The sequence below is a fragment of the Podarcis bocagei genome (genome assembly GCF_964188305.1).
Source record: "Podarcis bocagei genome assembly, chromosome: 14".
Classification (NCBI taxonomy): domain Eukaryota; kingdom Metazoa; phylum Chordata; class Lepidosauria; order Squamata; family Lacertidae; genus Podarcis; species Podarcis bocagei.
The window spans coordinates 30,178,594-30,200,605 of record NC_138139.1 but is presented as its reverse complement, the minus strand read 5'-3'; the positions used below and the strand labels follow the sequence as shown (position 1 = coordinate 30,200,605).

Here is a 22,012-nt window from a genome sequence, read left to right as displayed (position 1 = left end):
AGGACAGGCCATCTACAGCAATTGATGTCAGCGTATTAAATGAGCAACTTTCCCTTCTTCCCTCCACTGGCAGCTGCAAGCAATCATGCTGGGCCACTTTAGAGAGGGTAAGAGGAGAAATCCTAGATACTGCAACAAGAAAATTGACGTTTATTATCATAAAAGTCCAGAAGTTAAAACTATATACAGCACTTCATGCACAGTTCAAGTGACACAGACATTTAAAACCTGGGTGACAATGACAGCCTCCACAAAGCAAAAAGGTTCAACTGGGGACAGAATCAAGCTGATACTTTGGGTGTTTGAATCCAACTTTCTTCCCAGCAATGAGGCACTGGATCACCCACTCTTGGGTCACCACTGGCAGCTGTAGCGCTTCAGCACATTTCAAGAAAGCTGTTGGGCACGAAGCATCAGTCACCACGACATCAAACACAGCCAGACTCACATCTGTGGAAATAGAAAACAAGAATTGCCCTGTGTGGTCAAACCTTTCCTCTTGCTTGTTCACAGCACCAGGTACTTGATCTTGCTGCCTTTGGGAAAGGATGGATGGCAGCTCCACACAAGGAAAGGGGTGAAGCAGCCAATCAATTCTTGCCCTGCCTCATCCAACTTCTCAGCAAGCCTCTGGAATCTAAGTTAAAGCTCCTCCCACACCAGGCCTCTTTTCTGCACAGGGGGATTGGTATGTCTCAGTGGGCAACGGAGAGCCTCTTGCCAATATACCCGCCACAGAAACCAGCTGGCTGCCTTCCAGGGGCTTGTACCTTTGCTCCATGAGGCAGATTCCTGCAGCTTAACAGAAGCAGCACCCCCCATCATGAGAATCTCAGACCAGAGCTCCAGGAAGTCGTGCTGCTCACTGGACACCAGAAGCACCTTCAGCTTACTGAAAGGGTTCTCACGAGAGTGCCTAGAAGGAAGCAAAGGTTAGAAGCAGCTCCACTGCAAGGGAACTGGACATGCCACCCTGTTCCACCTGCACCAGGTGGGTAAGCTGCTCATGGTCCCTCCAACATTCATGGACTTACCAGTCCAGCAACCTCTGCTCCTGCAGGCTATAACCAACTGGCAACAAATAATTCCGGTAGTTCTGCAGCTGGTTGGCATGACAACTGTCATGGACCCAGACGTGAGACACACAGGGGATTCCTCGGGCAAGGCACAGAAAGTAAATCCGGTTGCGGCAGTGTCTGTCTGCTATCAGGAAGCACTGGTAGGCTGCACTGCACTGGACAAAGGAAGCGGAGGGTGGGACCTGGGCTTCCATAGAAACACAAAGCCCTGGAAGAGGCTGCAGGTTCAGTATAAAACACCCAGTGTGGTCAAATGCTTATTTGACAACTAGCCAGCCAGGCTAACTGCAAAATGGAAGGCTCAGTACTGGCAGAAGTAGAGAAGTGAGAAATGTGCCACTGGAAGGAAAAGAGGCTCTCTCTGCCTCTACTTCAAGCAGCCCCTATCAAGATCTGTCCCATTCCAAGAAGCATCATGGCCAGGCACCTCCTTTCCTCATCCCAGTTCTTGAAAGGAGAACAAATGGCAATTCTCACTTGACAACCTGTGTGCAGGTGAAGCTGCCACCCGTCACACACCTGCCACCCTTGGACCACACCCAGAAAAGCATCAATTTTATAATTAAAAGGAAAACAGCAGCAAAGCACCAACACCCTCTCCAAATAAATCTCCACTGCCAACCTGGGTGATGCTACTTCATGCATCCCCAGCTCTGGCTCCTGACCTGGCTTTCATTGAAGTCATCCAGGATGAAACCACCTCCAGCTTGCAGCTGCAGTCCAATGTAGTGTTTGTTGTAAGGTGTTACCTCCAAGAAGTCTAGAAAACAGGATGAAGTTAGCAGAGTTAATTCTTTAGCATAAATAGAGCACTACACCTCTTCCCTTGCAAGAGGACTGTGAAATATTCCCACACAATAAAATCTCAGATTTTATTTATATTTTAAAAGCTGCATGTTGACTTCTTTTAAATGCTTGCTTCTGTCAATTTTTAAGTTAGTATTTTGATTTTTCTTTGTAAACTATGAATTTTGTTAAATAAAGAACATGAAAACAACTGCATTGAAATTCAGTTCAGAGACTAAACATGATTAGGAACAGCTATTCACTTTAAAAATTATTCTTCACTGTTCAGTAATGTGCTCTAAGAACTGTTTTTATACTCAACAGAAAATAATACAATTGACAAGAACGTGTGTGCAGCACAGCAGCAGATTATTTAGACATTTAAAAATGCCTAGAGAAATGCAGAAAGGTCTTCACCTAGTGCCAAGATGACATAAGAGATAGTAGTAACAGGTGAGGAAAGTGACCCAAAAGGGTGTGCTATTGCCAAGAAAACCTTCAAGACAGCACCCATGTAATTAAGAGGAGGGGGAACCCAGAGAAGACCCTTCAGTGATGACCTCAGTACCTGGGCTGATTCATTCAGAAGGTGGTGGTCCTTCAAAAATCCAAGCCCCTTGCTGCAAAGGGTTTTAAAAGGTAAGCACCAACACTTGGAGCCATGTTCAGAAATTGACTGTTAAGTTAGTGAAATTATTTTCTGAGCCCTAAAGTGAGCCCCAAATGGTAGCTGTAAGGAGCATGAAAGTTGTAAGAGAGATTTGCAGCTCATTCCGAAATCACTGATTTCTCTTAGAGGGCCACAAGATGGCAAACATGTTCTGCCCCACACTTGGCCATTCCTTATCTTTGGGGCTTCTAGGACCTGGAATAGCAGAAGGCATGACTGCCACCTGGTATGGCTCCTCAAGTAGCCTTCAAGGGATTTCATACTGTCATGTTGCCCAACAGCCCTCCTGTGATGTGCTTGCACACTGGCTGGCAAGGTGCAAGGATACAGCCAGTCTTACCAAGTCCCAGGTTCAACTATCCCCTCAATAAACTAACTTTGGAAAGTGCAGTAAGATACTGGCTTGTTGACTTCAAGTTCTTGCAGCCCCACAACTTGCCACTTCCTTAGCCCTTGTAGGCACACCACTATCCTGCAAAGAGGACAGAAACCGCAGCTAGCAGAATCCCTACCAGGGATCCTTGGCCAAGCTGCCTTCCTTTGGCCCCCATGTGAACAAGATGCTTAACTAGGTGGGCCCCCTTGGGTCCCTTCCTAGTTCTGCCTTTTCTGTCACCCGCTGGAGTTTCACCACCCTAAACCAGATTCAGTCAACGATGGCCACCCCTGCCCCCAACAACCTCCCTGGAGCAATAGAGTGCTCACCTTCCTCTTCGCTGCTCACTGCAGGCTCCTGGCAACTGGAGAGTTTATCTGTGGGGTCTGCCATTGTGAGGAGAAAGGCATAGCCCAGAAAGAGAGTCTTGTTGTGGGGCATAGGCCCCCATCGGTCATCTGGTGCCGGGATATCTCCCAAGTCCACTCCACTGACAGATGGGCTCACTGCTTCCCTGGAACAGGCAGCCCCTGTGGAGGGAGGGAGGAAAATCAAAGTCCTGTGGCTGCCTCCTGACAGCAGGTCAGCAGCCTCAACCTAGAAGTTCTCTCATGGAGAGAGAGGGGAGCCTTGATCCTCCTGGTGCAAGAGCTCAGCTCCAGCTCCTCTGGTTTGGGAGGAAAGGCTGGAGAAGACCAAGAAGGGAAAGTCTGGTCCAGGGAGAAGAGATGCAATGCAAGGAGACATAAAACAGTCTGACCTGGCTTTGTAGGGGTTGCCCGCCGCCCTCGTTTGGCAGGGGATCTCTCCTCTTCTGAGGCAACTAGCTTCCTCTTGCTAGACAGCCTGTGCGGGGTCTGGGGGCTCTCAGGGCCCTTGCGGGTTGGTGTTGTGTTGTTGGAGGTGCTGGGGGAGCCAAGGTTGCGCCTCTTCCGCTTTCCTTCCACCAGGTTATCTAGCCCCACAAGGAGAATGTTGTTAGCTCCCACCTCAACATGCAGCAGCACCAAGGGCCCCCCCTGCATGTTTTCTGCAGGGTAGCAGAAGGAAGTCACTTGCGCCTCTTAAAACTGAAGAGTTTACCCAAGGCCAGCACCCTGCAGCTCCTGCCCTCAATTAAGAGGTTCCTAGGGGTTCCCATTTCTCTTGGCCAGACCCACAGGGCAGTTGCCTATAGGCTGCTTACCAAGGCTGATGTCAGCCGCCTTTGTCAGGGGCATGACGGGTTCGTAGGGGCCCAACCCAAATTGCTCTCGGAGCCGATTCCCTTGCTCTAAAGACAAGATGACTGCTCTCCGCCGGTACCACTTCCGCTGGCCCTCCTTCTCAATGCAATAGAACAGCTCCCCGGCCTCCTTCCGATGCCCCTTCACTACCCCTGCAGCCAAGGCAGAAGGCATCATAAGGGCAGCTCACAGACTGGGACCCAACTCTCTGCTACCGCCCACCCCAAACACTGCAGGTCACTTGCCAGCCAGACAAGTTACCTGCGCTGAAGTATTCATCCTCCGAAAGGGCCGTCACCTCTGTTTCCAGGGGGAGAGGGTCGCACAGCAAGATGTCTTTGCCCGGAACATCACATTCATAGCCATCGTCAAAGCGCAGCTTATATTTGACACCCCCTACATCCTGTGTGATAGTCCCAGAGTAGAAGTAGCCATTCGAGGACCACTTTGCCACCACCCGGAGGCCCACAAAGCTGTTCGCAGAAGAGGAGGTGGCGGCAGAGGAAAGCTCTGTGCTGGTAGAAACCCCCAGACGCTCTTGCAAGGGGATTTCAGGGGAGATGCTGCGGTCCTGCCCCTTCAAAGGGCGATGCGTGTGGCAGTCCTCTTCTGGCAAGGCTGTAGTTGACAGATCCTCCACAGCTGGTAGGTTGGCCCTGCAGATCCAGGGAGAGAAACAGCTGGAGAAGCTGCAAGGGCCTTTAGCTCTTGCTACTCCACCCCACCAGGGTCACCTCCCTCATCAGCATCAGCTGACCTTCACCACGCTACCTGGCTCCGGCCGATCGCGATGTGAGGCGGCCCCTTCGCCCTCGTCTACGAGGAGTTGGAGGGGCTCTGCCACTCCTCTGGTTGATCACACCTTGCGCTTCCTCCTCACACCCCCCAGGAACTGCTGCATGGTCAGGCTGGACTGGAGACTGAGGCTGGCTGCCCCCCTTCCTAGGGCTAGGAAAACCAAAGGCAGCGTTAACCTCTGCACAGCCAGCCTGCCTGCCAGCCACAATGTCCTGGAGGCCCCCCACATGCTCCCAGGGTCATGGCACAGAACTGTGGGCACAAAGAATTTATCCCTTGCATTTCAAGGTAAACAGCAAAGCCCAAATAAAGCTGCTCACAAGGCAACCCAACATGATTTGCCACATTGTTTCCCCAGTTTGAAACATCACTCAATACAACACCAACCTTCAAGTATTTAAAACCTTCTTGACATCAAAAATATTAACTCGCCAACTGTGAATAAATTCAATTCTTTTTAGAACCCATGGCCTTTTAAAAGTATCGCACAGGCTTTCAGTTTGGAAACTGGTTAAAGAATATACTGACAGTCATATTCATGCCCCACCTGAAACAAAACACCAAAGAATGCAAAATGGCCTCTCTCTCTTCCACCCTGCTGCTCCCCCAAAGTGAAGCCTTCCTCTGATGTCCCTTTCCCAGAGGCCCTGCACCCACCTGAGCTTTCTGACCCCAGGGAAGGCCAAGTCTCCAGGCCCAGCTCCTTGGCAAGGTCTCCCTCCTCTCAGAAGAGTGCCTCCTTGCCCAGAACTTGTCCCACTGTGTGTGACAGACAAGGCACTGCTCCCTCCACTGGACATGCGCTGGAGGCCAGAGGCCTTGGATGAGAAGGAGCTGATGTCACCAAGGTCTCCAGAGGCAAGCGAAGAAGAGCCTCCTGTACGAGAGGGGGAGACATCCACCTCGCTCTCCTGGCACTCCATGATGGGGTCCTCTCTCTCCTGAAAGAAAAGCAGACTGGGATTCGAGGGAGGGAGGGAAGGCCAAGCCAGGTGCCAGGTAGAAGGGGAGAGATGCCCTAGGACCAGCACTTTCAGATCCCAAGAGGGATCCACCCACAGGCAAGTCACTCTCAGCCAGATACACGTAGGGCAGGGCAGAGCTCCCAGAGCAGTACTCTTCCCACAACAGAGCTACTTTCTGACATTCTAAACAGGAAACTCTTTGGGTATCCATCCTGTTGATGCTCAGCTCTATCAGAGAAAGAGCCCCACCCTTTAGCCACAAGGCATTTTATTTCACTCTCCTCCGCTCCACAAAATAAATACTTGCCTGTAAGGTCAGAACAGGCAAAATGATGTTCTTCTCGCTGGAGAAGGCGTGTAAATGAACAAAGTTGTAAATGAGTCAGCAATTGAGTCTCTGGCCAAATGGCTAGAGGAGAAGGAATTATATTGTTTTATTTGACCGGTGTAATTTTTTTGTAAATAATAATGTTTCACTGTTAAAGAAACTCTGCTGCAAGTCTTAAAAAGAATACAACGCAAGAGTAGATGCTCACACGTCAACAACCAGCACCAAATAGGTAATTTGTGATCACAGTGCCTTAAGGTTCACAGGTCCAACACTCAAAGGTGCAAGATAGGGAGCAGGATTTGTGGCTCCAAAATGGCCTGGATGCGCATGATATGGTGTGTATTCTCAAGTAGGGGACCAATATGGCAAACTCAGAGAAGCAACTGGCAAAGCACAAGAAGCCCTAGGAAACCAGTGAGAAGGAGATGGAGGCCTAGAGTCAACGAGCGGGCAAGTGACTGTCCCAAGATCACCTGGGATAAGGTCAGAGATTTCCCTTTCTGAGGTTCACACACCCATCCGGCAGCACAAAGGAACAAGGGTAGGAAAAATCCTCTTTAAAAAACACAGAAACAGTTTTCTGAATTGTCCTGGCCTTGACATCTCTCGCCTTACCTCCACTACCTTGCGTTCCACTTCTGCCCCATCCTTGTAGTAGATGTCTGTGATGAGTCGTGTGACAACAGTTCGTACTTCGCGGATGGTGCGTATATGACGCCGGAGGGCTCTGCCTGGGGGCGGGCGAGGCAAATCAAACCCTTCCTCGTGCTGAAGAAAAGAAAAAGGCAGAAAGTTTTCAGAGATTCCTCCACAGCACACTGCTGTTTGGAATGAAAGGGGAACATCGCCATCAGAGGAGCAGGAGACTGCATTATACAGAATTATACAGCACTAGTCAATCCAGCTCAGTACCATCTGGACACTAACAGGCAACAGCAGCACTCCACTGTTTCTTAGCTCCACTCACCTCCTGAGCTTGCTATTAGAGGCAGGAACGGCTTTCACAGAGCTGCAGATGGCACGTAAAAGGGCAACTAAAATGGCTTGGTGACAAGAGAGGCCTCCTGCAGCACCAGAATTATCCAATACAAGCAACTGGCAGCAAATGCAGGACATGCCCCAAAATGAATCTGGACAATCATTCCCTCCTGAAATTCACTGTCACAGGGCAGGGTCATCACATGCACTTGCAGAAACCATTCACCTATGATGGAAATAGCTTGGGATTTCTTTGTCAGACAGCTCTGCCTGATTTGACATTTTTATTGTGATTGTGAGGTTTTCACCTATATGGCATGTCGTGACGTATGAAATAAATGTTTATAAATATATTTAAATATAAATCTAATACAGCCAAACCTCGGCTCCCGAAAACCCAGAAGTAACTGCTCCGGTTTTTGAACGATTTTCGGAAGCCGAACGGTCTTCCGGAACAGATTACGATCGATAACCGAGGTTTGACTGTATTTAAATATAAACAAACAAACAAATGAAATACGCTCAGAGGCAGGATAGCAATTGCCACCCTTGTGGGCTTCTCACTAGCAAGCATCTGGCTGATCACTATTGCGAGGGGGACTTGGTGGACCTTTGGGCTGACCAATCAAAGTGCTTCTCTTGATGAGGCTGCTTCTTCCCACCTCACTCAGAGTTGGAAAGTCTGGGGGAGGCACATGTGGCAATAACCACCTCCCACTCTAAAAGCTGGGACCAGGAGGTAGTAGATACTCCTTCGCCCCTGCTACAGGCAGTAGCACCTCTCACCCCCCTCCCCCTTTTCCAAGTACACAATCCGACTCCCTCTCACCTGGTTGTGCTGGGTCCCTGGCGCATGCCCAGCCCTGGCAGGCCTAGATCCATGGTCCTCTTCCACCTGCACTTTAGTGTCCTGCTGTCCAGGCCACAACCCAGCCGTGCTGGTCCCCACCTCCACCTGGCCAGTAGGCACTGTCTGTGTGGCTGCTGACGTGAATTCCGTTGGCCCTTGAAGGAACTCTGCCACAGCCTGGGTCCCCTTGCTGCTGGTGCCAGATTTTGGCGCTTGAGTTCCATCATTCCCTGCAGCCACCAGAACGGAAGCTGCCTTTTGGGGGGCCCTCTGTTCTTTTTGCTCCTGAGTTCCTGCTGTTTCAACTTCCATGGCCTCTCCCTCCTCCGCACAACCCACTGTCCGCTTAGCGCTCAAGCCAGAGTCCTGGACTGGTCCACAACCCAGGGGCACAAGCCTTCGCTGGCTCTGCCAGGTTGCAGGTGGCTCCTGCTCCTCCTGGGAACTTGGGAAATTGAACAGGTCACCCCTGAAAGCAATCAGAAAAGCATGAGAGGAGCTCTGCCAGATCACAATGAATGTCCACCCAAATCCAGTCTTCTGTCACCAGCAGGGGCAAGTCAGATGTTCCTAGGGAACCCAGAAGCAGATACAAAGGCAAAGTTCTCCCTTACTAAGAGATAAGCTGACTCTCAGCCTGCAGCCCCATTTGGAATGACTGTGTTGAGAGACCTTTTGTCCATGGCTTTGTCTAGCCTACCCATTTAAGACTAAGGGGGTCTGGGATTTGGAGTCTTCCCTTTAATCCCTGTACATAAACCATCAAGTATGCAAAGTTTCATATTGCACAGAGACTGCATAGGCATATTTTTAGTTTAGGTGTATTTTTGCTGTTGTCAGGTATATCCAATGACTCAACAAGCCATGCATGCGTATGAACACACACACAGGGACAATATCCCACTATCGCATTTGCATGATGCCAACTGTCCCAATAAGCTGCCTGGCTGTCCAGGAGACCTGCTCAGAAAAAGGATCTTTCAACTGCTGCTGTTTTGTAGCCCTCACCCTGCAAGACCAGCTGCCCTGGGACAAACACTGCCCACTGAGCATGACCTAGTTGTATCCTGCGTGCCTCAGAACTGGCAACAGGCCTGGCACAAACACATGATTCCAACAGGCAGAACTTGGGGTGGCTCAGCAAAGCCAAGACGCACCTTAGCCAGGGAAGGGATTTCTCAGGAGTATCTACTGCACACAGAGGGAAGCAGCACATGGCATGGGATGAGTTATTAGTTCATGTGGAAGGGAAGTTGCACAGAGACAGCCCCAGGGAGGCCTTTCATGGACTTGCCTGAACAGTGGACAAGGCAGCTCAGGGCGTTGAGCCTTGTCTTCTTCACGCTGTACTTCACAGACTCGTGTGAAGACGGATGGCACCTTCCGGGAGCTATAGGCAGAAGAGAGAGACAGGCTCAGAAAGGACCAATCCTGCCAAAGAGATAGCTAAGGCCTATGAGCTTGCTAGCAGTGAGGCAACCTGGCCAGTATTTGGTGGCCCCAGAAAGTGCCCCAGAATGCTGGGGCCTCAAGCACCCACAAAGGACCTCCAGTTCAGAAAACCCCTCAGATGCCATTAAATACCAACATCCTTCACCTCCCTAGCAGCAGCTCAGAGAATCTGGAAGGATGGAGGGAGCAAGACACGGTTTCCTGCCCCTCCAAATACCTCTCTGGGGCTCAGACCTCTCTGACATGGGCAGTTCACTCACGCATGGGGAAAACTGATGAAAACAGCCCTAGAGATACTGATAGTCTGACCCAGTTGGGCCTATACTGGATGGCAGAAGGATGGCACATAAGCACACATACCCCTTTCCCAGCAGATGCCATTCACCTCTGTCCCAAAGGGCTTAAGTACCAGTACCTGCCTATTACCTGGAAACAACTCCTGTGACAGACCCATTCTTCTTTTCACTGGATGTGGGCTCTGGGGGCAAAGAGGAAGGCATTAGAAGCATTCCACCCCCTCCCAAACACTTTGGATCAAAAGTCACCACCCAGTTAGAAAGCCTTGCCATCTTCTTCACAACTTGCCCAGGACAAGGACCACCTCTTCCTTGCCTAAAGGGCCAGGTTTCTGCAAGTGTTTCCAACAGCACTGCCAAATCAGCCCTTCCCAGGCAGAGATGGAATCATGAGAACTATAAAGACTGCTAGTCAAGTAGTCAGTACTGTTTGGAGTCACTAGTCCAGGGCAGGGGACCATCGCTCCGCAACTGCTCTTGCACTGAATCTCTTACTGTCCAGGCTGAAGGGCAGGGACTCGTCACTCTCTTCCGTCACAGGGGTCACAAGGTTCATGCGCAAGGACAGCTTCCCCTGCTCCTCACAGGCGGCCTCAGCGCTCCCTTTGCCACTCTCCTCCATCTCAACAGAGGTCAGAGCACTCTCCACTGTCACATTGTTGGTGCCCTCAGCTGTGACATCGCTGGTTGCTATGGTATTGTCCGGGCAGTTTCCAGCCTCTGAAACAAGCAAAGCAAGATGGCAGGTTCACCAACAGCCACCCAGGCTTGCTGGAAAGAACCAGCACAGAAAGCCTCTTGGCCACCCCCAAGCAGATGGCAGCTCCGCAGCACCAGAATCTGCCTTAGCCCTTGGGCCAACTGCTCTAACATCAGAGAGAGACCAAATGAGCTGGGCTCCTAATCCAAAGCTATGTGGGTTGTACTTCTGCAAGGCAGCCAAAAAGAATTTGGGCCCTTGCACCTTCCAGAATTCTGTGGAGGAAGCCACAGCAGCAGTTGGAGCTGCATCCAGATTTGCTTCAGATTATAGCAGTGTAGACAGCAACTGTCCACACTTCTCAGCTGCTCCAAGAGCAGAGTCCGTAATACCCCTTGTGGTCTGTAGCTGCTTCCAAATGGCAGAGGAAGTGGCAGAGCACTTGCTTTGTATGCACAAGGTCCCAGGTTCAATCCCTAGCAGTCCCTCCAGTTAGAGGGATCAGTCAGCTGGTGCTGTGAGATCCTCTTCACACTTGAAGCCCCAGCTGCTGCCAGTCAGATATGACAATAGAGCAAAATGAACAGGCAATATGGCGCAATGTAAGGTCATATCTTCCAAGCTCACACCGTTCTGGCAACATGTAAACAGCTACCACAGGGCCTCCCTCCCACTGGGGTTTTGCTTTACTGGTGGTTGCTTGGATCAGTCCCCTCCTTGCTCTCCACCAGCACACACACCTTCTGAAGGCAAAGAGAAGGACAAAAGATGGCCACTTTGGGAAGGCAGCTGGTGCCCATCTCAATCACTCACAGAAACCCCACCCCACATCTCCTACTCACCAATAGGAGTGCTGTGTCGCCTGGGGCCTTTCTTCAGCTGGCCAATGTGAGGTGGGGTGATGCCTGTCAGTGGCTCAGTCACATGCTTCTCCTTCAGCAGGGCGAGATGAAAGGGGGTTTCTGGAACAAGGTATTACAACAGACAGGTGGTGAGCTCACATTCTGCTACTAAGCACCCTCCTTGCCACAAATTCTCAGCAGCTAAATGGTCAGCCAAAGGCCCAGACTAGAAGAAAACAGCATGGCATCACACTACCAGGCAAGGTGGTCATCTTTGGTGATCACTCGTAGCAGAGTAAGATTGTCTTCCATAAACACGGTTTTAACAATGAGTCCAGTGAGTGAGACCAGGCAAGGTGAAGCAGACAAGAAGATTCCTTTGCAAATCCTGTGCCCAGGCCTCTTACTTCCTGCCATGTGCTGCATAGAGGCTGGTACAAGGCAGATACCGGAGAAGTCTGTTTTATGTTTTTTTTGGGGGGGTGGGGGGTTAGTTTCTAGTCCAGAAGGTTGAAACCATGGGCAGAGCAAAGCCCAAATCCCCAGTGCACAAACATCCCAGCTCCTCCCACCTATGCTAAACATATTGTACTCTAGGCAGGCACTTACAGAACATGCTGTGCTTCAACAATGTAATCACTGAAAACAGATAACAGTAACTGCTGAAAGATAGCAGGGTGGGGGGTGAGACCTTGCCAGTCATCAAGCCACAGAGAGCACTAGAACTCTGTTCCAACAGCCTGGAAGGCTCTCACTGCAGCTGCAAAGGAGTCTGGGCTTATTTGAATTATGCCTGTACTTCCATTTCTCTTCTGTGAACTGCCCAGAGAGCTCTGGCTATTAGGCAGTCCAAATATGTACTTAATAAGCAATAAATAAAGGAGCATTTAAAAGCCAACAAATATTTCAATAAATATTATTTAAAAAAAAAAAAATATAAAATAAAAGCCAACAGGCCAATGCAGCCTCTGTGAGAACAGATGCAATGCACCCTTCACACACCAGACAGGCACAGAAGCAGGAAGGGAACAGCCTCCATCTCAGTCTATGTGTATCATGCCCTTTGGCAACCACTAGAGAGTATTTCAAGGAAATAACTCACACAATAGGGCAGGGGGATAGGGAAAGGAGGCAAGAGAAATTATTTTCTTAAGCTGCAAAAGGCTACTATCCTTTCTCTCTCAGCCACATTGGCTCAAGCCTAGGCAGCCTGGGTCACTCCACAGGGATGCTTTCCAATGATGCAATTCTACTGCTGCTCTTACTCTCCAGATCCACTTACCGCTGGGCAGGCTAGCAGGTGGCTCAGGACCCCTCTGGCACAGCTGCACCTCTCTCTCCAGCCCACATGGCTTCTGCTGGATCTCCATCTGGTCCTCTGCACTCCCAGAATGGGATCCCTCTTCCAAAGTCACTGCTGGTGCTTTCTCCTTCCCAGGCAAGGGCCCCAGCTCTGAATCTTCCCTTGCAGTAATTGATGGAAGGGCAGCAGACTTCCTACTGCCTTGCTCTGGAGGTGCTGCTGCTGCTTGGCTCTCTGCAGTTTCATCCTCCTTGGCTGTTGTTGGCACACCACTCCCTTCCCCCTGGGAGGGCAGAAGTGGCAAGCTCTCCTCCTCCTCCTGCACACTTCCCAAGTTGCTTCTGCCTGGAGAGATGGCAGCAGGCAGCCCCACTCCAGGGGCAACGCTGGACCTCACCTGGGACCTGCTTCCCTCCAGCTCTGGTTGGGAGTCAGAGAGCTTCAGTGTCACCCCAGGGCCGATCCTCAGGGACGCCTCCTCCTTGGAGTCTTCCATGGGGTCTCCTTTTAAGTTTCCTGGATCTGGGTGTGCAGGCTCTCCAGCTGCCTGGAGCACATTCTCAGAGTCTTCTCTGGCTGCAGCAGGTTCCACATGCTGGTCCACCTTTTCTTCCTGAGAGTGAGTAGAGTGAAGGCAAGACCTTCCGTCCCTCAGCAGCTCAGCTTCTCCCTGCGCTTCACCAGGCGTTTCTGGGACAGCTTCACATTCTGGCTCCTGAGACCCCTGGCACAAGAGGTGGCCCTGACTTCCAAGGTCATCTCCAACTCCAACTTGGGCAGTGGAACCTCTTCCTGCAGGCTGCCCAGTTGAGGCATGGCTGTCCTCATTAAACTGCTGCTGCTCGCTACATCTACCATCCAAGCCAAGCTTCTCCACTGGAGGAACATGAGCTTCCATGGCTGTTTCCTCAGGCTGCACAGCCTCAGTGGACTGGCTGCACTCACTGGCAGACAGCGCCAATAGGCAGGCCTCACCCGAGGGCCATGACAAGGGGCCCTCCACAACAGATGCAGGTGCCTCGGGGAATTCAGAGCTGTCTGCTGGCAAACTGATACCACAATCATCTCCTTTCTCTGTCTGTGCCTCAGGCCCTTTCTCTAAGCTTGGAGTTGGGAGGAAAGTGTCCTAAAACAGGGGGAAACACAAACACATTGGAATATGACAGCTCCACACCTGAGATTCTGCAACCAGGCCAGCTCTCAAGAGAACCAGAAGTAATTCTTGACACTGCAACCAAGACATACCAGCAGGGCAATCACAAAGCAAGATACTTCATAAAGTATTGCTTCCTGTTTTCCACAACCAACATGGTGGCCAGGAGATTTGCCCTTCTATACACAAAGCCAGGCTAACACTTTGTGAATGTCTCGAAAATCCTATGACAAAAAAGCACAAGCGAAGGAAAGGATTGTCAAACTGTAGGGCAAGAGGCGTGGGGGCCTCCTTACTTCTACCAAGGATGAACGCAGCACAGAGAAGACCAGTCTCAGTGCTGGGCACCTTCTGACCACTCACATGGGAGAACTCTGGTTGTGATGGTATGGGAGTGAATGCTGGAGTAAAAGCTGGCACATCTTGAGCGACAGGTGTAGAGGACTGAGGAAGCCCTGGAGTCCGAATCTCCTTTGGCTCTTCTTCTTGCTTCCCTCCTCCTCCTCCTGTTGCTGCTGCTGCAACAACAACAGAAGATGTGGATAAATTAACGTTATTGCCTTAGCAGAGAAAGACAGCCTTGTTCCTGCCACTGGAGCAGAACACCTCACTGCCAAAAAAGCTGAAGGGTACCAACTGGCCCTCTGCACCCCTCTTTCAGTGCTCAAAAAGAGGAGGGGCCTCCACATTCGCTCAGAAATGAAAGAAAAGAAACCTGGGTCACCATTACTAAGTTGTCTTTTTGAACACCACAGCTTGGGCCAAGGGCTATCAAGGCCTCCAGCAGAAAGAGTTGGCATACCTTCTGTTCCCTGTTCCGTTGGGCTTCTTGGAATGATGAGGGGTACAGAATGTGAGATGCCAGGAGATGGCGTAGGAAGGCCTGAAGCACAACTACAGAGAAAAAGAGATCACTCAGTTGCCTCACTGTCTGCATATGCAAGGTCACAAGAAAAAAGCCAATGAGCTAATCTATTCCAGAGATCTGAAGGCCGAAGCCAAGGCTCAGCTCGCAGGCACAGACCACATTTGTACCTCCCACGGAACATGAAACACAAACAGCGCTCGGTTGTGTGTCTCATCAGGGAACAGAAAGGAGAAAAAGGAAGGCAACAAAGACCAACGAGCGCAGAAGGAGTAGAGGCAAAGAAAGCTCAGCTACTTTGAAAGGTGGACACAATTACAACACTATCAATGAAAGCATAAGAGCCAATCAATACAGGGATAACCAACTGCGCAACTGACTCAATTAGTGAATTCAGGAGGCAAGGAAGTAATAAGTGGATCATCAATTAGCTGAGAAGGAAAAAGGTCATAGTGGAAGAGCACCTTCTTCATATGAGGATGGCCCAAGGTTCAATTCCGGGTTGCATTTCCAAGCACGGCTGGGAATGCCCCCCATCTGAAATCCTGGAAAGCTGCTGCCAGTCAGTGTGAGCAATACTGAGCTAGATGGACCTGACTCAGTGTAAGGGACCTGACTCAGTGTAAGGCAGCTTCCTAGAAGCAATTATTCAGGGAAACAGGTAACAAAAGCAACCTGAGCAGGCTTGTTACTTACATGGAAAGAGGTCCCTGTCCAGAGAGATGAAGGACATGCAGAGAATCGGCAGGAGTGCACACTGGAGAATTTGCTGCTTCCACTCTGGACACAGCACTGTCACCATCTGGAACAAGAGGCAATTAAAATTAACAAAACCATTTAGCAGTTTTGTCAAACAACCCAATGGACACTGCCTTGAAAATCTGTCTCCCAGCTGCACTGATCTTTCCCCTACATCGGAGTCAATTTTAATACCTTGTTGCAACTGCTCAAAATTGCAGAAGACCACCCACAATTTGTGGTGTGCAAAAATATGACTGTAAATTTAAGTAAACCCAACAGGGATGGAAAATGTTTTACGTTCCTCAGCAACACCATCAAATATTGATGACCGGCTGAGATTTCTCCCGAAGAGCTGCTATCTCTAAATCTAGAGAAATTTACTCCTGGGCACCTAATTGGCCACTGTTGGAAGGGCAAATAGTATGTCCTTCAGCCACAGTGGCAGCTGGCAGGTTTTAATGCTGTCACCAAAGAATGATTTTGCATATTTGCCTGAAAACTAGAACTCTCAGGGTGCTGAACGCAAGTCAGCAATGCAACTGATGAGCTACGTTTTGAGCAGTCCATGCTAGAATCTGACAAGCCTGTACAACTTGTTCAGCACTGGTGATCTGTGCCACTACATATTCAAAGCCATCTGCACAAACAAAAGAGGCAAAATTTGAAGAATTCAAAACACTAAGACATTTTCAAAATGCAGAAACAGCAACGGGTGACATAGAAACACATCCGTTGAAAAGGCAACTTTATCAGTGCCACTGGAATTCCCATCATCCACAAAGCAACTGCCTACCATTCCTCCCACAGCAACTGTGTGTCGTGCATAGGAGACATACCCTAAGCTGTCTATGTGGTCCCATGAACCTATGTAGCACTATCTATATAGTAATCAAGTAGGAAACCTTCCTTTGCTATCAGGATAGGCAGAGCTTCAGCAAACTGCACCTGCTTCCCCCTCATGGGTCGCAGGGGCCACGGCACAGGCATGCAGTCTGTTTTCACCTGTTGTGCTGCTCTGGCCAAACATGTCCTCCTGAGTAGATAAGACATCAGCATCCTGTGTATGCCACCCAGAGGGATCCGTCCCTTCTGGCCTTCTGTCAAGTGGATGGCAGGCAGAAGTTGGACTCCTTGCAGGTTCTTTTTGGAACTGCAGAATTTTTGGGGTGCTGCTGGGAACATAAGTGTAATCAATATTTCCCAGGGTGTCATTGTTTATATTTGTTGCCTGCTCTTCACTGTAAGGCCCCAGGGTGGACTACATCTTGAGAAAAATAATACGACAAGCTGAAAGAATGCCACACAAACAAGCTGATAGCTTCCCTGGGGATTAAAAACAAGACACAAAGCATGCACAGAACTTGCGGAGTGGAAGAATGTTTGCTTTTGTGCTGAGCTTTGCCAAAGGTGCAAACAGAACTTTGCTGTTGGGCCTGAAAAATCCCAGTTGGAATGGATATAAGCTACTCCACCATTTCTTTAGGTAATGCAGAAGAGAAAAGAGTCAGGGAACTTTTTTTCTCATTCAAATGAGGTTTAGTAAGCACCTTGGTGCAACCCCCTCCTGTAAAATCCCAATGGGAAGGTCTGTCCCTTCTTTCTTTCCTTCTTGGCCAGGAGGCAACAGCAAGGCACCTCCGATACTTTTAGCCAAATCCCAACTAACAGGAATGAAAATATCTTTCCTTCACAAAGAACAAGGCAGAAAAGTAGTAGCAGCTTCTCGCCTACCCGCAGCAGGAATGTTCGGCACATGTGTGACAGCAAGAAGAACTTCATGGAACCACATGTGCTTCACAGCTGGTTTAATGGGCAAAGAAACTGCACCCCCTACAGAAAGGGCAAGCTCTCCATACTCCCTTTCCTGAAGGTTCAACCATGCAACAAGTTAGCCAACAAGTATGAGAGGTGAAAGCAGATATTTACCTATCAGGAGAGTCACTCCCAGACTTTGTCACTTCATCTGGATCTGCATGCAGAGCAAAAAAGGCATCAGGAATTGGTGCTTCACTTGAAATACCAGAGCACAACTGCACTATGTTGCATTCTAAGGACTTTTCCAGAGAATTACTAAATCTGATTTCGATCTAGGTGCCAAGTCAAAATCTGCTTGGATTCAGGGCTGATGGCATTCCCTGTATGACCTATTATCTATTATGGGCTTTGGTTTTTTTGCTAGTTTTATATGTATTTTATTGGTAATTTTATTACGTACACTGCTAAGATTGCACCTAACTTAAATTAATGAACCTAGATCACTCATGTCTACTAATTTCAATGGGTCTATTCAGATTAGTACTAACAATGGATACAACTCAATGTTAGTTTAGAAGACAATCTCTAATGGAGAAGACAACAGGATAGCAGTGAGTGCCAACCCAAAAGATACTTATAACATCACATCCAACCACAATCCAATCAGCATTACTATCTTCAAAAGATTTAGGAACATAAGAAGCTGCCTGATATGTGATCAGATTATTTGCCCCCCTAGTCTGGGACAGTCTATTCTGAGAGCAGCTTCCCAGGGCTCAAGCTCAGTCAGGCTCCCTTGTTTCTGCCTGCAAACTACATGCTCTACCACTGGCAACTACAGTCCCTCAATTGCCTTGCAGGAATACTGTGTACAAAAGTACTGTTACTCCAGAGACTCAGTTTATTGGTAAGTACTAGGCGAACAGAACTGAAAGGCTCCCATCTGTCACCCAGAAGCAGCCATTCCATCCAGCTGCAGAACAGCAGGAAGGGGAAGTAACTGGCCTGTCTCTATCCCATCCAGATTGTTGTAAGAATAGTATGTTTAAAACCTGGTGCCTGAGCTTGCTTTCCCCCACTCACCCTGCTGCCCAGTGCATGTCTTTTAGACTGTATGCCCAAGGGAAGGGACCGCTTACTTTGTAAGCCATTCTGGAAGCTTTTGCCATCTACATTGTAAACTGGGTAAAATGTTCTTCAAATGAATGAACAAGTAAGGATGATTTAAAAGAAAGAAGGTTCTGTTTGGGCCTTTAGTCCTTTTGAGGCAGTGTGGGTAGTTTCGCAGAAGGGTTGGAGTGAAGTTTTCCTATCCCAGAGGAAAGGGATGCTCAGCTAAAGACTCAGGAGGCCGCCCCCACTTCACCTACCGCCTTTGGAATCCTCCTCCTGCTCCTCTTCTTCCAAGGCCACTTTGGGTTGCAGCTGCTCCTTATCACTAACCACACTAGCTGTGGAGTCTCCTTCAAGGTTCTGGCTCTGGGAGAGCTCCAAAACACCGAAGCCCAGCTGCGACATGCCTGACTCTAGCATCAGAAGATAAGAACTTCCTCAGCACATGTGGAAGGGCTCCAGCATCCAAAGGGAGGAAATGGGCCCGGCAAACAACCCCTCCCTCTCCCACCCCGCCAAGGTTACTTGTGAACTCAAGAGGGCTGCAGAACAGTCACGAGGGGACCCCGACCCCCCCCCCACCGTTCAAGGATAGCCTCCAGCGAGAACAGGCGACGGCCTGTGCAGCCCCCCCCCCGGCTGAATTCTCAGCAATGGCGAAGGGGCAGCCCCCAGCAGCAGCAGGCGGAGGAGGCCACTTACCTTCCGCGCAGAGCGAGCCCGGTGCAGCAGCAGCGCCGCCGCGGGGGTCGTCCGCCGCCCTGCAAGGGAGACAAGCAATGTCTCAGAGGGGTCAAGCAGGCCGAAAGCCCACCCGCGGAGAAGGAATGGCGGTGCCCACCTGGTGTTCCTGGCGAGCAGCGGCGGCGGCAGCTGCTCCAAGACCTGGCTGAGGAGGGCGCGGGGCGAGTCGGAGGCCGGCAGCGGAGGCGGCAAGGGAGCGGGCCCAGAGCCCCCTGAGGGACCCCGCTCAGCCCCCTCAGAGCCCCGGCCCTCCTCCTGCTGCTCCTCCGGGCCTCCTCCTGCCGCCTTCGCTCCCGGAACGACCCGCGGCCCATCCGCCTCGTCCTGCGCCCCTGGTCCCCGGCACCTCCTCTTCAGGCCGGGCAGGGCCTGCGGCTCCTCGCCGTCGTCCTGGGCGGAGTCCGGCTCCGGCTGCGAGTCCTCTACCAGCAGGCAGGGCGCCGACGGGCAGAAGCCCAAGTCCAGCGGGCTCCCCGCGGGGTCCATCCTGCGCCAGGCGGGGAAGGAGGCCTCTCGGAGGGGAGGACGGAGGGTCGCGAGAGCTGCGAATCCTCCCCCAACAGACACAGAGACGAGCGCGCGCGCGCACAGGCAAAAAAAAAAAGGCGGGGAGCGAGCGCACGCGCGAGAAGAACGCCTTGCCCCGCCCCCTCGGGCGTTCGCGCGGCGGCTTCGGCCGGCCACGCTGCAGGCCCCGCCCCCACGCGTTCCGCGCTGCGCGGGGGTTGCCGTGACAACGCGGCGCCACATGCCCCGGCCAAGGCCGGGGAGGGGGCGGGGCTCGCAGAAAGCTCCACCTCCCCGCTTCCAATGAATATAAATGAGCAAGAGAATGGCCCGTGGTCGCGGGTGGTGACGCTGATGGGAGTCCAAGCTGGCGCTGAAGGCCCGGTCGCCAGCAGCGCACGCCAGGAGGCAGCAGTGCACAAGCTCCCCAAACCGAGGCTCACGTGTGCCCGGTCACACGATAATAATATAATAGATGCAGCTCCACCAGGTGGATTGTCAAAGATGGCACAGATGACGAAGGGGGATTTTGATGGAAAGACGCTTGGCACTATCCGGCTGGCCGCACACCTGAGATAGCAAGGGCACACTCCTAGAACTGTCTTTGTGCAAGGGCATAGCAGCACCCACAGAGGAAGGAGGGGTGCCATGGGCGTAGCCAGGATTTATTTTGCAGGGAGGCAGGCATTATGTTGTGGGGGGCAGAACTGAGTTATCTGTGATGCTGTTGGTCAGTTAAGTATTTTTATTTATTTACTTGATTTGGGGAAGGGCAGCTGCACCCCCCCCTGGCTACACCCCCCTGCTGCAACCCTCTGAGTCTTTCATGTTTCCTTCCAGCCCTTCTCTATGGGGTCATAATTCCATACATGGGATATTTGGAACAGGATGGTGTAGATCTGGTACAGGATCACAAAGGGGCAAGCAACAATTTTGGGGGCAGAAGCAACTCCCCTGCAAGAAGAAGGTTACAACATTTGGGACTTTTTAGTTTGGTAACATGACAGAGCTGGCAGGGGAGCTCTGATCCTCCAGGCCAAATTAGACCTGACAGGGATCCTACTTCTGGCCACAAGGCCTTTTTCCTCAAACCATGCCCATCAAATTAGTGCTATTTAAATCTGATTCCAAATGGCATCCAAACATAGACAAAAACCTCCATCTCAGGAACAAACAATTTGGTCATGATATCTTAAGAGGTGTCCAAACGCATAGCAAACAGTCAACTTTCCAAAATATATAGATGTAAAGATAGGATTTTTTACCCATGTGCATCATTTTACATTTGCTTACACTGAAGCAGTGTTGCAAATTTAATGCCCCTTCCCCCAGATTGAAAATATCCATTTGGAGCTCTTTACTATCCCGTTTTGCTTTTAACATCCTGAATAACTAGGTGTCATCAGCATATTTGACCACCTCAATGTTCATCCTGACTCCATATCACTTATGAAGCAATTAAATAGCACGGTCCCAGTACAGATATCTGGGGAATCCCATTTCTTCCAAGTACACAATGTCTACCAGATAACACCTTTAGAGTGTCAATCACATAATCAAAAATGTAGTTATTGACACTCTGAAAGGTTAATGATTCAGGTAGGTAGCCATGTTGGTCTGACGCAGTCAATATATATATATAAAATAAAAAAAATTAGAGACCAACTAAGTTTGTTCTGGGTATAAGTTCCGTGTGCATGGAGAAGCCATGCTGATTCATCTTCAGCAAGACTTGTTATTTTTTATGCTTTGTAATGCTCTTCTATATGACTTTTTATACCAATTGCTGGGAATTACAAGTGGGAAGAGTCCTGTTACCCTCAAGTTCTGCTTGTGGGCTTCCCATTGGGGCAACTGGTCGGTTATTGTGAAAACAGGATGTTGAATTAGGAGGGCCTTTGGCCTGATCCAGCAGCAAGGCTCTTCCTACATACCTAATTGCCAGTTTCTGAGCCAGAGGGACCAGATGATTGCCCCTCCCTACTGTGTCACATTTTAAAATGCTGAGGTGCTACATAGGGAGGAGAAGAGCTACCTCTGGTTTTGTCATCAGAGATGTGTTTTGCATCCTAGGAAGAAGCCTTGCCCACCCTGCTCTGGAGACCAGTCTGCAGCCTGTTCCCTTTAAACAAAACACCTGAAGGAGAAAGAAGAAAAGTTAGTCTGTTTCTTAAAATAAACAGAATGTTCTTTACCTGTTAAGAGACGACATTTTTGTTCTATAGTTGGTTTCTCCTGCAATAAATGCTGGTATTCCAAAACTAAAAGAAGCAGAGCTGGGCAGGAGCTGCCTTCCTTCTAAGCATCAATTCTCTATGATGCCATTTACTCCTGGAAGAGAAAGAGATGGCTCTGGAACCAGGTCCTGCATGATAGGTAAAACAGGAAATACTGGTCTTTGTACATTGCCTCCATAAATAATTACTTTGAAGAAAGAGCTTTTTCCCCCAATTAAAATTGAAGCAGTTAGATTTTGGAAGAA

The 22,012-nt window shown here is 50.1% G+C and overlaps 1 protein-coding gene and 1 long non-coding RNA gene across 6 annotated transcripts; one reads left to right on the top strand and one right to left on the bottom strand.

Annotated features, from left to right (window-relative positions):
- Nucleotides 1-127: 127 nt before the first annotated feature.
- TP53BP1 (tumor protein p53 binding protein 1) lies at nt 128-21,757 on the bottom strand. 5 transcript variants are annotated; one of them, XM_081170811.1, is made up of 25 exons: nt 21,726-21,757; nt 18,982-19,040; nt 18,537-18,692; nt 17,338-17,380; nt 16,414-16,583; nt 15,367-15,472; nt 14,608-14,699; nt 14,169-14,323; nt 12,632-13,778; nt 11,350-11,469; nt 10,303-10,527; nt 9,938-9,989; nt 9,354-9,449; nt 8,039-8,528; nt 6,847-6,999; nt 5,593-5,876; nt 4,909-5,085; nt 4,399-4,793; nt 4,098-4,289; nt 3,672-3,866; nt 3,241-3,441; nt 1,745-1,839; nt 1,035-1,234; nt 771-916; nt 128-450 (listed from the first exon to the last, which is right to left on the bottom strand). In XM_081170811.1, the coding sequence occupies exons 1-25, from the start codon at nt 21,740-21,742 to the stop codon at nt 266-268; spliced, it is 5,151 nt and encodes a 1,716-aa protein (XP_081026937.1). In that variant the 5' UTR covers nt 21,743-21,757; the 3' UTR covers nt 128-265. The 5 variants fall into 5 exon arrangements, with proteins under 5 accessions (XP_081026937.1, XP_081026933.1, XP_081026935.1 ...); XM_081170807.1 differs by lacking the exon at nt 21,726-21,757 and adding an exon at nt 19,121-19,613; XM_081170809.1 differs by lacking the exon at nt 21,726-21,757 and adding an exon at nt 19,121-19,613 and having other exon boundaries at nt 14,169-14,320.
- On the top strand, nt 19,707-21,681 carry LOC308573724. Its single transcript, XR_014002159.1, has 2 exons — nt 19,707-20,525; nt 21,604-21,681. It is a non-coding gene; the product is annotated as an uncharacterized lncRNA (long non-coding RNA).
- Nucleotides 21,758-22,012: the final 255 nt, after the last annotated feature.